The 15,500-nt window shown below is 35.6% G+C and overlaps 1 protein-coding gene across 2 annotated transcripts in view; it reads right to left on the reverse strand.

Moving 5' to 3' along the window:
• Window positions 1-15,500, reverse strand: part of CNTN1 (contactin 1) — a 337,786-nt gene that overhangs the window by 17,884 nt on the left and 304,402 nt on the right. For both annotated transcript variants that reach the window (XM_069094831.1, XM_069094830.1), the window contains 2 exons: window positions 1,966-2,078; window positions 646-802 (listed from right to left, as the gene is read on the reverse strand). In XM_069094831.1, coding sequence (XP_068950932.1) covers window positions 646-802; window positions 1,966-2,078 — 270 coding nt within the window. The remainder of the gene's footprint in view (window positions 1-645; window positions 803-1,965; window positions 2,079-15,500) is intronic.

The raw sequence follows: 15,500 nt of genomic DNA on the forward strand, positions 1-15,500 counted from the left end.
AGGATTGTTTAAAAGCTGCATTGGTACTCTTTATATGACATTTAAGAGGCCATTAATAATTGCGTCATATGAACTTTAGAAGTGTTTAAGAAACTCTTTAATAGAAGGCACTGGGGCACACCCTTTAATGGTCAAAGTTAATCTAAATTCCCAAGGAACCTTCCAAAATTGAGAGTGTGGACAAATGTGTCAAATGGATCTCAGCTGATTTTTTGAAGACAGTAAATATTTAACAGGAAGGAGTCATCCCATGGCACATACTTGGAGATAAGCAATGCTTCCCTAAGTCACATGTTGTTTAGGGATAAAAGACTTAAACTTTAACATGATGAAGCAATTCTTTTATTAATTTGCTACTCAGTGAATTATAGATGCCTTGGGTTGTGTGTATGTGTGTGCTATTTTGGATGCATCTTAAGGTTCCCTGTGTCCTTCTAATGCCAGACTATTTAAGTAAAATATGAAAAGGTAGATCGCAATTGTCCCTCAGGAAGCCACATGATTTTAAGAATGTTCTAAGGGTTCCTAAACATTTCAGTACACTTGGAGAATCTGCTACCATACTGCCTCAGATAGCAAGCTGTATACTTTGGGAATTATGACATCAACATTTTGAACCTAATGGTACTAAAATGACTTGCATACCTGAAATTTTAATCTGTGATACCACTCCATCTCCTCCATCACTATGTGCTCGAACCTCCACAATATACTCTCCATCTCTGGGGATTGGGACCTCTATTGAATGCTTATGAGTTGAATATAACTTGCCTTCATGTTCACCATCAGGTCTGTAGAGAACCTGGTAAAATACCAAAATATGTGAAATTAATGAGTAATATTTAATGAGGTGTTGAGGTAGGGATAGGAATAGGTACTGGACTTATGATTTCATTAGTACAGGGAGCTACCAGATGAGCAAACTCCCTCTACCAAGAGGGTCAGCACCTTTCCTCATGTATAGTCTTAGAGAGTTTCCTACGGCATTGACAGGTTATGTGACCTGCCTAGTGTCATATATACAATACATTTTTAAGGTGGATTTATTCCCAGGTCATTCTGGCTCCAAAACCATACACACACACACACACACACACACACACACATATATATATATATATATACTCTATACAGCTGGAAATAGGGGGGGAAAATTTCTAATGCAAATTATCTTTTCATTAAACTGTTCAAATTCATAGCTGTATTTCAAGAGAAAAAACTACATTTTATATTTTTCAAGAGAAAAAAATACATTTTATATAACTCAAGAATAAGGTTTTTCCATTGGTTCTGTGTGGTCCAGTAATATCTATGACAACTGAATTTTATGATTTTCCCACATAAAACAAAAGGTACAGGAGTATTTTAATATAAAACTGGTGCTTTTACAAAGGATTAGAAATTATTTTTATACTTTATCACTTTGCCTAGGGATGGGGGGATGTCTTAAGAGGAATATTAGTTTGGGATATATTGAAATAATATTTTTTGATTTAGAGGTAGTACTTCAATCCATCCAAAACTTCCTTATATATTATACAAACATTAGTGACACTTTATCACTGCTAAGTTCAAAACAACCAAACTACAAAATTCTCTCCTAGGATTGCAACACACTAATGACTAAGAATCATTCTATTATTCCATCCATCTTGCATATGCCTGTTTGCTAAAGAATTGCCCAATAATTTTCTCAAAATTCTTTTTAATTTCAATGAACATTGCAGTACTAATTTCAACTGAAGTTCTACTCTGAAACAAGAATAGCAAGCTCTCTGGATTTTGCTGAGGCAAGAAAAAATATCAATGATCAGTTTCTCCATGCAAGATAAAAATTTGCATGAGAAAGAGACTAGAACTATTTGACTTGAGTCATCTTTTTCTCATAATGTGCTTATTTCCAACTGAGTGAAAAACAAATGTAGAGGAGTGTAGAAGAACTTATTTTGTCTCTCTTTTACTTACCTTATATCCTGTTACTGTAGATTCATTTGACATTGCTCTGACATGATCCCAGGTGATAATGTACCTTGAACCAGACCTTACTGAACTAATAATCCTTGGAGGTTGACTTGGGGCTAGGGGGAAAAAAAACAATACGAAATTACTAGTTATCTCAGCTGACATCATTGTATTGTATTATCCAGTCTTCATTATATAATGCCAAGCATGAGCATTCAGTAGAGAAGATGGCTTTGAAAGAAAGATAAAATGGTGATGAAAGGTACTCCAGAAGGCCCTATAGGTTAGGATGAAGAGATAAATTAAACTTTTTTCCCATTCATCTTACTTAGAAGCTCCCAGTTCCTCTGAAACAATATATGTTTCATCTCTTACTATTGCCTTACAACATGCTTATGGCCTTCTTACCTTGTCAAGTAGCACTGATAAAATAGTAATTACCAGTGTTACTTTTCCTTAACAGTACTCCCTAAAGTGCACAATAAGATCTTTCTTCATAATCTAATATTCGAGTTTCTTAATTTGTTTTTAATATTTCATATATAATTATAACTTCCATTATAGAATTTAAACTTTATAAGGACAAGCTGTTTCATTTATGATTTAGCCTACTACCTGGAACATGCTAGGCACTAAATAAATGCTTGCTGATTTATGAATTCCAGAAGTATGATTTTACTCTTTAGTACTAACTGAAAGTATTTACAGGAATGAGGATACATACATGTATCTATATATTTATATATTTCTTAAGTATTTTCTCCAGTGCTCTGCTTCCTGTGTACATATGTTTTAGTTTTCTTACTAGGCTTTGACTTTAAATTGTGATCTTAATTTCCATAATCTGTGCATACAATAAGGGGGGAGGTGATCAGAGTGGGATTTAGAAATTCTATTGAATACCTACAATTGGAGAATCAGGAAAAAGAAAAGGAAAAGGAAAGGTAGTGAAAAAGATTATGTGAATAATATGATTTTATGATCATTATGATCTTATAGTCATAAGAAAATCAGTGAAGAAGAGAGTAATAAGACACTAAAAACATTGACCTGATCATTCCAATTAATTTTTTCACCAAAATTCTGATTTCCCAGTTGTTATAAAATGCTAGTAACTTTAACAGAGGTAGAAACACCACACTTGAATCTAGTCTCTGAGATGTCCCTCAATAAGGAGGCAAAAATTACACAAAAGAGAGCAAAGATGAAAAAAGGAAAAAATATTGGATAGAAAAGGAAGCATGTAAAATGGAGATTGGTTCTGGAGGTAATATAGTTAAGGGCACTGAGGAATTACATGATAACTGAAGAAAGGGAAAATATTAAAGGTGAGGAAAATAATCATAATAACAAAAATATTAGCTAACATTTACATGTAACTTAAAAGTTTATCAAGTACTTCAAATGAGTTCTCTCATTTGAGTCTCATAAAAACCTTGTGAGGTAGGTACTATTATTAACCCAATTTTAGGTGAGGAGATTGAGGCTGAAATAATATGTATGCTTGCTTTAGAGTTATACAGCTAGTATATGTCTGAGGTAGGATTCAAATTCCTGACACTATTCTACTATGAAAATCTTAGACTTTATTAACACTTTAAAAGGTGGTCAAGAGAATATCAGTAAAGCTTGTGCTCACTCTCTCATCTATACAAAATCTTTATAGGTATCTAAATTAAAAGTATTATGGGTAAGCAAATTAGGAAACAAATAGACTTTCTTAAATGATATATTTAAGAATAAACAACCTGATTACCACAACCCAAGAAACTGAAAGATGTCAACATTGTAAGATCCCATTGTAGTTACTGTTTTTTTGGTTATGAAAAAACATTTGAGTATATCAAAATGCCAAAATGGGTGTAAACAGGCTGCAACATATAACCTAGGTATAAAGGATGTCATTAAATGTGTGACAAGTATAGAAGAAGGGCTGGTCACATGGGAAGAGCAAGAAAAAAACTACAGACCTCAGACTTTTTATGGGCCTCAGTTTCTTTATCTGCAAAATGAGGGGGTGGACGAGATGGCCATCAAAGTCTCTTCTAGCTCTGAATCATCTAGGCTTACTTAATTTTCTTTTATTATGAATTTGACAAATACCAATTAAAATGAGCATTTCTTTATAATACATGGGATATGGAAGTGTGAATCTTGGAAAAATTGCTTTTCAAGTACATAACACATGCAACATGTAATTTTCAGTTTTTTTACTTGTATGACCTTTTTGTTCTCTTTTCATTTCCTTATTCACTGAATGGGTGTTGCGTCAATCAGCCTGAAACCAGTTAAAGACCTTAGCCTGAAAAGGCCAAGGTCCCCCACTGAGACCTGGGCCATCTCCAATTGTCCTGATCTATATATGACCACTGGACCCAGATGGCTCTGGAGGACAAAGTGAGGCTGGCAACTTTGCACAGCCCCCCTTCACTAAAATCCAATTTACTTGCATGTCATGGCATCACTTCCCTGATGTCATGGTCTCTTGAAAATGAAGGACAGGGGTGGCCAGGTAGCACAATGAGTAAGATCACCGGGCCCCAGAGTTGGGATGACCTGGGATCAAATCCAGACTCAGACACTTAGCACCCACCCAGAAACACCTGGCTGTGTAACCTTGAGCAAGTTACTTAACCCCAATTGCTTAGGGGCAACCAGATGGCACAGTGAGTAAGAGCACCAGCCCCAGAGTCAGGATGACCTGGGATTGAATCTGGGCTCAAATACTTAGTACCACACCCAGAAATAACTGGCCATGTAACCTTGAGCAAGTTACTTAACCCCAGTTGCTTAAAAAAAAGAAAATGAAGGACAAACATTTTTGTTTGAATCCTACCTCTAATTACCCTTTTTGTCTTCCCCTATCTTAAACAAAACACACACACACACACACACACACACACACATACAGAAAACAATTTTTAAAAACAAATCTAGGCAGAGGATTTTGGGAAGATGGCAGAGTAGGTCGGAAAATTCCAAGTTCTCAAGATTTCTCCCCACAAAAGTGTTAAAATAGCACCTTAGGGTGAACAAAGTGCAGGTAAAAATTAATAAGAATAGGGGCACAGCAGGTGTCTTCCTGGGACAATTTGAGAAAATCAAAAGAAAAATCCCAGGACTAGGTTTGGTCCCTATGAAGAGTCAACACCTCCAGGCTAGGGTTCATTTTAGTAGTAAGTGGCAAGCCCTAGGGTTAGTTGGTATGAGTGGCTGCCTTCATTCTAGCCACATGTACTTTTACCCTGGAATAGTGAGGGCAGTTTGGCATCTGAGCCAGGGAAGATCAAGGGAAGTTCTGCTGACAAGGAACACCAGACCCAACTGTGCTATGAAGATCAATGGGAGCAAGAAAGAAAGAACACATGCCTGGTAAATGCAGAAGCAGTGGGGCAGAAAATATCTGGCTGTGAACCATCAGGAGGTTGGAGATTTGGCCTTAGTTCTAGGATAGAGGGGAGAACTGAAGATCTGTGGCAAGAGGCACCATCCCCCATACCCCAGAGCTAGAGCTTTTACCACAAAAGCTATTACCACAAAAAAAATGCACATGCAAAAGTGAAAGAATCCAAACACAGAAAGCTATTATGGGAATAGGGAAGAACAGAGTTCATCTACAGAGGAGGATATTGAAGTAAAGAAATACCAAAGTGTAATGTCAAATGGTCCAAAAAAATTCATAGATCTTTAAAAAAAAACTTTAAAAATCAAATGACAGAGATGGAGGAAAAACTAAACAAAAAACAAGGAATAATTCAAGAAAAATAAGGAGAGCCAATCAATTAGAAAAGGAGATCCAGCATCTTAAGAAAATGACACCTTGAAAATTAAAAACGGGCAAGGTGGAGTCAGTGAAATCATTTTTAATGATTTCACTGAGAAATAATTAACAGAACATGAATAAGGAAAAAATAGAAGAGAAAGTAAAACATCTTATAAGAAAAACAATAGATCTGGAAAACAGGTAAAGAAGAGAAAACACAAAAATAACTGAACCAACTGAAAACTATGATCAAAAAAAGACTATTGATACAATAATGCAAGAAATAATTAAATAAAATTGTCCTAAGTCATTAAAACAAGGAGGGAAAGTAAAAATAGAAAAAAATCCATCAATTACCACTTAAAAGAGATCCTATAAGGAAAATTCATAGGAATAGTATAGTCAAATTCTGAAACCTCCAGCTCAAGGATAAAATATTAAAAGCAACAAAAATGAAACAATTTAAATATGATGGTGTGTAATGGCAAGCAAAGTAGTACTTAGTGTCTTGTTTCTGTTATTCAAGTATTTAGCACCTTGTTTCAATTCTTCAAGTGCCTTTGAGCCCCACCTATGATTTGAAGGTGGGAGGAACTTGCTGACACAACAGAAAGGGTGGAACAGGTAATAGAACCACCATATAAAAGCAGAAGCACAAACTGGAACTGAGCAGAACTGAGAAGAACACTTGTGGTGTCTGGCACTCTGTCTGTTCTGTCTGTGTTGATCTGTGTTTGTGTTACTTTGTCAGATGGAACCATTTTGTCTGATGATTTGTATACTTTGTCAGATAGAAGACTTTTGTCTGTTGATTGTGTTACTTTGTCAGATAGAAGCATTCTATATTTTGAATTGAGTTGATTTCACAGGCAGAAGGTGAATTGAGATGATAGTGCCAGAAATGTGTGAATGTTGTAATTCTGCTAAACTTGAGGTGTGTAGATATTGTTCTGGCTCTGTTAAGTTTTCTCTTCCCAGGGACAGAGACTTTGAAGGGTCAGGTAGATTGGTCACCATGAACTTCGAACCAAGTGACAGTTGGGTGAATTTGGACAAGAATTGGGAGCATGGAGGAGGAACCATGGAATTTGGTAGCCAGCCTCCAGTCAAGATGAAAGTATCTTTTTCTTTGGATACTTAGTGCTGGCTGACAAGATCATGACCTAGGGGTGGAGAACTTTGTACTTTGTACCCCTTAAGGAGGATGATTGAGTTAAGGACTTACTGAGTGATATTTTTTGTTTAAAATTATGTAGCTACTTTAGTGATAAGTTGCTATGTTATATCATTGTGAATGCTGTACTTTTATTTCTGTGGATGTTTTGCTTTAGTTTACTGCTAAATGAAGAGTTCATTATACTATGTGATCATAATCCTAGAGCTATGAAGAGCAGCAGTCCTTTGGAGAGCTGCTCGTGCTTGGCTTTACATGGTGCTACAATTAGAATCACACAAGACCTAGCAGTGGAGCCATTAAAGGACTGTGGGTCTTGGAGCACCATATATTGAAGAGCAAAAGAACTTGGGCTCCAGCCAAAAATATCATACACACCAAAGTTAAGCATAATTCTGAAGGAAAAAAGAATGGACATTTGATTTAACTGTCAGATTTTCAAGACTTTGTTGACATACAGGAGCAAAGAGAAATATAAGGCACATACCAAAAACTGATTATAAGGGATTCAATAAGGAGAGACCATTTACTTTTTTATATAAGTAAGATGTAAAAAATGTCTAAGATTCTTATTAATAATTAGGTAGTTCATAAGAAAGATTGGGGTAAACCTGAGTATGATATGAATTTAGAAAATAAAACCCTTTGGAAGGAGCTAAAAAGAGCAATTATTTTATACAAATGAGGCAAAAGAGGAAGAATGGATACAGAGGAATTAGCTAGGGTAGGAGGACTGGTAGCTCTGGTACACTACTTTCATTGGGAATGGGTTTAACACATATATTTAGAAAAGTATAAACATCTTTTAAATTCAGAAGAAATAAAATGGTAAGTGGATAGGGAGGGGGGAGGACAAGGGAGATATCTTTACAGGGGAAGGTGAGGAAATAGGTAAAAGGGGGTATAGAACAGTGTTTAAATAAATGGTAATGGAATGATAAGGGAAGGATCTATATATAAAAAGGAGGGAATAGGTTATAGGGAGCTATAGAAGGGTGTTTAGACTTATGGGATTTATTTAGATGGGGAGGGATCTTTGGAGGGTGGTAGGCAAGTAACAGAAGTCAAAGTAGTGAGCAGAAAGAAAGTAGAGGTGTCAGGAGGGATAGGAAACAAATGATATGCACAAACATAAAAACAAAGATCAAGAGCAGATTTTTGGAAGGTATATTTCTATATATGTATATGTGTGTATGTATACATACATCTATAGCTATAGAGAAACTTATCTACACTTAATTGTAGCCTTTGGGTGGGGAGGGAGGGAAAAATAATGAAGTAAAAAAGTGCATATCAGAGAACAAAATAAAACTTAGAAGGAAGCAAAGATTGTCCATCTCTCTCAATACAATATGTAGTATTTCTCATACAGGTTTTCTTTAAATGAAAATTTGTTACATGTTTTTAATCTTTTCTTATGCTTTTCACATCTGCTATGCACAGATGCTCTTCATCTGCTATGCACATGACATGCTTTTTTTGCCTTTCTTACTTTGGATTTAAGTTTCAAAATTAAAGTTTATAATATACTTTTGTTTCTTTTCTCTATTCTGTATTTGTGTTCTGGTGTTAGAGACTAAAATAAAATTTAAAAAAAAACCCACAAATCTAGTCAAGTAAAACAAATTCCCACACTGGTCATATACATAAATGTTTCATCCTGGAAAACACCTTCTGTGAGGTGAGTATATGCTTTATTAACAATATGGAATTATGGTTGTCCATTGCATTTATCAGAGTTCTTTAGTCTTTTGAAGTTGTTTTTCTTTACATTGTTATATAAATTATGTGAGCTCGTTACAGGCCACAGAGGACCTTAAGAAGCAGATAAGAGAAGTGGAGGAAAAATTGGGAAGAGAAATGAGAACGATGCAAGAAAATTAGGAAATGAGAGTCAACAGCCTGGCTGAGGAAAATCAGACCTTAAAAAACAGACTGACTCAAATGGCAAAAGATGCTCAAAAAGGCAATGAGGAGAAGAATGCCTTAAAAAGCCAATATTCCAGGTGGAAAAAGAATCTCAAAAGCTCACTGAGGAGAATCATTGCTTCAGAATTAGATTGGAGCAAATGGAAGCTAATGACTTTATAAGAAATTAAGATGATGTTAAACAGATCCAAACAAATAAAAGAATAGAAGGCAATGTGAAATATTTCATGGGAAAAACCACTGACCTGGAAAATAGATCCAAGAGAGATAATTTAAAAATTATTGGACTACCTGAAAGCCATGATCAAAGTAAGAACCTAGAAATCATTCTCCAGGAAGTTCTCAAAGAAAACTGCCCTGATGTTTTAGTACCACAGGGCAAAATAGAGGTTGAAAGAATCCACTGATCACCTCCTGAAAAAGATCCCAAAAAGAAAACCCCTAGGAATATTATAGCCAGGTCCCAGAAGTCCCAGATTAAGAAGAGAATATTACAAGCAGCCAGGAAGAAACAAGTTGAATAGTGTGGAAACACAATCAGGATAACCCACAATCTGGCAGCTTCTACACTGAGGCATCGAAGGGCTTGGAATATGATTTTCCAGAGGGCAAAGGAGATGGGATTAAAACCAAGAGTCACCTACCCAGCAAAACTGAGTATCATGTTCAGGGGAAAATATGGTCATTCAGTGGAATAGAGGACTTTTAAGCATTCTTGATGAAAAAAACAGAGTTGAATAGAAAAGTTTACATTCAGATACAAGAAGCAAAAGAAACATGAGAAGGTAAACAGGGAAAAGAAATCATAAGGAACTTATCAAAGTTGAACTATTAACATTCCTTCATGGAAAAACAATAATTGTAACTTATGAAACTTTTCTCAGTTGTTGAAGGTGTAATGGGAATGTAAATTTTAAAGATCTTCCCTGCCCCTAGGCTAAAGTGCACCTGGAGCCTGGGGTGGGAGGCTTGTTTTTCAGTAGATACCTCTTGATTGGCCAGTGAGTCAATAAGGTTGTTACATTCTCTGAGCAGGATAAGGCTATATAAGCCCTGATGTGTAGCTTTGTTTGGGGGCTCACTTTGAGAAGTGTTCTGTGATTTGATCAGATGAAACTCTGGGAAGCCGTTCTCCAGGGCCCCCCAGCTTTGAAACCCAGATGTTGATTTGGTATGGATGTAATGGTTGAACAGTTTGGAAAACTGTCTACTTGATCTGTTTCTCTGTCTTGATAATTTTTTCTGTATATTCTGAAGTTCGGGGTGCTGACCTTTTTCTCCTGAACTAGGTAAATGATACATATTTGACTGATTAAAGTAAGCTTGTTGACCCATTTTGAGTTGCTTTCCTTTAACAAAGCAGATCTAAGAACCTGTGTTGGCAGACACACTGGGGATGCTGGGGTGCTTGCCGCTACAGAAGGGAATAGAAATATGTGTGTATGTCTATATATGAGGGTATATGGGCACATGAATACATTTGTGAATGTGTGTATATATGTTTACAGGTATACATAGATAGAGGGCACAGGACCAATTTAACAGGAAGGGATGATACTTAAAAGGAGAGAGGAATATGAGAGGAGATGGGGAGAGACAGAATGGGGTAAACTATCATATAGAAGAGGCAATGGAAAATGGTTACAATGGAGGGGAAGAATAGGAAGGCAAAAGGGTATGGGTCAACCTTATTCCCATTGTATTTGGCTTGAGGAGGGAATTAAATACACACTAAATAGGGTATCTCACCCTCCAGGAGATTGTGGGGGAAGGGGATGAGACGGGGGATGATGGAAGGGATGGCAGGCTGAGGGGGAGGAAAGTTGGAAGCACCCACTTTTGAAAAGGGACAGGATCAAAGTAGAGAATAGAACAAGTGGGAGGTGGGATAGGAGGGAGGGAAATATCATCAGTCTTTTACAATATATCTACTATGGTACTGCTTTGCATTAGCCACACATGTACAACCTGTATTGAACTGCTTATCTTCCCAGTAAGGGTGGGTGACAAGGAAGAAAGGGAATGAATCTGGAATTCAAAGTTTTAAAATCAAATATTCAAATGTATGTATGTATGTATATATATATGTGTGTGTGTTTATATATATATGTATATATATGCATTATTATTAATACTATTTTACATGTAATTGGGAAATAAGATATACAGGCACTGGGGCATTGAGATCCACCATGTCCTACTGGAAAAGTCGAAAGGGGTATGGGAGAAAATACGGGAGAGAGCAGATTGGAGGAGGCGATATCCTGTGGGACTGCTGTTTTGGGGCAGTGTGTAGGGGAAAAACGAGGAGAAAATTTGCAACTCAAAATCTGGCGCAAATGAATGATGTCAATCAGAAGTTAATAAAGCATTTGAAAAATAAAAAAAGGAAGGAAGGAAGAAAAGAAGGAAGGAAGGAAGGAAGGAAGGAAGGAAGGAAGGAAGGAAGGAAGGAAGGAAGGAAGGAAGGAAAGAAGGAAGGAAGGAAGGAAGGAAGGAAGGAAGGAAGGAAGGAAGGAAGGAAGGAAGGAAGGAAGGAAGGAAAAATACTTTAATCTATACTCAGAGTCCAATTTCCTATCTGGGGGTAGTTAGCATTGTTTTGTTTTTTTTATCATGAGTCTTTTGGAATTGTCATGGATCATTGTATTGATGAGAGTTGCTAAGTCTTTTGCAATTGATTATCATTACAACATTGCTGTTACTACACTGAAAAAAATACTTAGTAATGGCTGAGGAATAGAGAAGTGAATCAGTGGAATAGATTAGGTACACAAGACACAGTAGTTATTAACTATAGTAATCTACTGTTTGACAAACCTAAAGACTCCATCTTCTCAATGAGAACTAACTAGTTGACAAAAACTTCTGGGAAAACTATAAAAGAATATGGCAGATACTGGGCATAGACCAATATCTTACACGATATACCAAAATAAAGTCTGAATGGGTCCATGATTTAGAAATAAAGGCTTACACTGTAAGCAATCTGGGAGACCAAGGTATAGATTACCTGTCAGATTTATGGAGAAGGGAAGATTTTATGACCAAGCAAGAGTTAGAGGGCAATACAAAATGCAAAATGGATAATTTTGATTATATTAAATTGAAAAGTTTTTGTAACAAAGTCAATGCAACCGAGATTAGGAGGGAAGTGGAAAACTGGGAAAGAATTTATCAGTGTCTCTGATAAAGGCCTCATTTCTAAAATATACAGAGAACTAAGTCAAATCTATAAGGATACAAGTCATTCCCCAATTGATAAATGGTCAAAGGATATGAACGGGCAGTTTTCAGAGGAAGGAATTAAATTTATCTATAAGAATATGAAAAAAATGCTCTAAATCATTATTGATTAGAGAAATACATATCAAAAAAACTCTGAGGTACCACATCTCACCAGTCAGACTGGCTAACATGACAAAACAAGAAAATGATAAATGTTAGAGAAGATGTGGGGAAATTGGAACACCAATGGATTGCTGGTGAAGTTGTGAACTGATCGAACCATTCTGGAGAGCAATCTGGAACTATACCCAAAGGGCTATAAATAATTGCATACCCTTTGACCCAGCAATACCACTTCTTTTTTTTTTTTGCCTTTTGCCTTTTGGAGGGCAACTGGGGTTAATAACTTGCCCAAGGTTGCTCGGCTAGTTTTTGGTGTGTGTTAAGTGTCTGAGGCTGGAACCAAACTCAGGTCCTTTTGACTCCAGAGCTGGAGCTTTACTCACTGCGCCACCTATGCACCCCAAGCAATACCACTTCTAGGGCTGCATCCCAAAGAGATCATAGAAGCAGGAGGAAGACACCTATGTACAAAAATATCTATTACAGCTCTTTTTTTTAGGTGGCAAAGAATTGGAAATTAAGGCAATGCCCATCAGAATACCATTTTGCTATTAGAAATGAGGAGCAGATGGACTTCATATTTACCTGGAGAGACTTATACAAACTGATGCTGAATGAGAAGAGCAGAACCAGGATAAATTTGCACACAATTATAGATACAACGATGTGTGATGACCAACTTTGACAGACTAGACTCTTTTCAGCAATGCAAGGTTATAAGACAACTCCAAAAGACTCATGAAGGGAGATGTCTACATTCAGAGAAAGAACAGAGTTTGAATGCAGACTGAAGCAAACTATCTGCTCTCTTTCTTTTTCTTGTTTGGTTTTTTTTCCCCTTTCCCATTGTTCATCCCATGTGTTACAATCCTTCTTTATAACCTGACTAATGTCTAATGTGAAAGTGTGAAAGTGTTCCCAGATCCTATATTTGATTGCATGCTGCCATGGGGGGGAGGGGGGAGTAGGGAAGAAAATTTGAAACTGAAGGGATTGTGGGACTGAATCTTGTAAATTATAAGTAAATAAACAAATTAATAAAGACAAAATAAAGAAATGAGGAGCAGTCAGACTTAATAATAAATTGGAGAGATGTATATAAACTGATGCTGAATGAGGAGAGCAGAACCAGGAGAACTTTGTATACCGTATACATCATATGTGTGACTAACTTTGATAGACTGGGCTCCTCTCAGCAATGCAAGGTTAGAAGACAACTACGAAAGATTCATGATGGAAAGGGATATCCACATCCAGAGAAAGAACTACAAAGCCTGAATGCAGATTGAAGCCAACTACTTGCTTTCTCTTTTTTGTGTTTTATTTTGTTTTGTCCCTTCTTTCTCATTGTTCACCCCATTGGTTATAATCCTTCTTTACAACTTGACTAATGTTTAATGCGAAGGTGTTTGTAGAACCTATATTTGATTGCATGCTGCCATGGGGGGCAGGGAGGAGAGGGAAGTGGAGAAAATTTGAAACTCAAGGAACTGTGGAACTGAATGCTGTAAACTAAAAGTAAATAAATAAATTTTTAAAATAATTTTTTTCAATTTAAGTGCCTGTTCATAATTTCTGATCAAATAAGATCTTTATCTGAGAAAGCTGCTGCAAAGATGTTTTCCCTACTTAATAGTTTCATTTCTAGTTTTGACTTTATTGGTATTGTTTGTCCAAAACCTTTTTACTTGAATGAAAATTGCCCATTTTGTTTTTCATTATCCTTTGTATACTTTGTTTGGATACAATAAACCAAAATTCAATTTCTTATAATTTATTTGTATTCTGACCTTTTATACATAATTTATATATCCATTTGACATTTAACTTGATATTTCACATGAAGTGAGGAAACGATTTCTGCCAGACCAATTTCTAGTTTTCTGAACTATATTTTTAATTAATTAATTTAATTTTTAAAAACTAATATTTTTATCAAATAATAAGTATTTGCCCCAGTATATGGGGGCATTGGGTGTATCTATTAAATTTATTTGCTTTGGTATAGTTAATCTGTTTCGTGGATTGACAGCTTTTTTTTTCTTTTTTTTAGGAATACCAAATAGTTTCAATAGGTTTTGCTTTATATTATAGTTTGAGATCTAAGACTGCTAGGTTCCCTTCCTTTCTACTTATTCTTATTTTCCTTAAGATTCTTCAGTTTTTGTTTTTTGACAGTTTGAATGACATAGGACTGAATGAATCCATGTAATGTCATTTTTAATTACATCAGTTTTGCCTGGTTTTGAGGAATCAGTATCTTTCCACTTACTTAGTAAAGTGTTTTGTATTAATATATTTTTGTTGTGTAACTCAGTAGATTAACTATCAGATATTTCATGCATTGTAATACCTACAATAATAATGTCATGTAGATAGTATTTTAAAGTTTGCAAAGCACTTTATACGTTACCTCATTTCACCCTCAAAACAAGCCTGTGAGATAGGTGCCATTATTATCCTCATTGTGTATATGAGGAAACTGAAACTGAAAAAAAAATTTTCAATGTCACACGGGGGTCACACAGTAAATTTCTATGACAGGATTTTGATGACTCCAAGTAAGATGCCCATTTGATTGGAATGGAGTTTATTTTTCTCTCTGCCTACTAGGTTTTATTAATAATATGTAGAAAGGCTGATGATTTGTGTGAATTTATTTTATAATGTACAACTCTATTGAAGTTATGGACTGTTACTGTTAATTTTTATGTCATTCCCAAGATTTTCTAAGAACATCATCATATAATCTGCAAAAGCAGTAATTTTGTTTTTTCTTTCCCTATACTTGTCAATTCAATTGATTTTTCTTCCATTTCTAAAAGCTATACCAAAAATTAATGGTAACAATGGACATCCTGCTTTATTCTTAATCTTACCGTAAAGGACTCTAGTTTATATCCATTACATATACTGCTGATTCTTGGTTTCATATAGAAACGATTAAACACCATCACTTCTTCCTATTAATTCTTGGGGATTTTGTAGGGATTTTATTTTTGTTTTTTCCTAAAGATTTTTTTTTTGGTATTTTTGATATAGTCAAGATTTTTCTTATTCTTGTTATTAAGGTGGTCATAAATATATTTGTTTTTTTTTCCTGTTACTTAACCAACCCTGCAATCCTGATATAAATCCCATCTAATCCTTTAGATGAGCTGCTGAGGCCTCTTAGCTAGTATTTTGTTTAAAATGTTTTTATCATTATCCATTCAGGATATTGGTCTATAGTTCAATTTCTATTTTTTCTGTGAGAATATCTGTGTCAAATTAAGACTAGAAACCATTCTGTTACTATGTCTGGGGGGAAAAAAGGTTGTG

This window comes from Petaurus breviceps, unplaced genomic scaffold (genome assembly GCF_028583685.1).
Source record: "Petaurus breviceps papuanus isolate PSGF00001 unplaced genomic scaffold, PetGlider_PUasm1.0 221, whole genome shotgun sequence".
NCBI classification, from domain to species: Eukaryota; Metazoa; Chordata; class Mammalia; order Diprotodontia; family Petauridae; genus Petaurus; species Petaurus breviceps.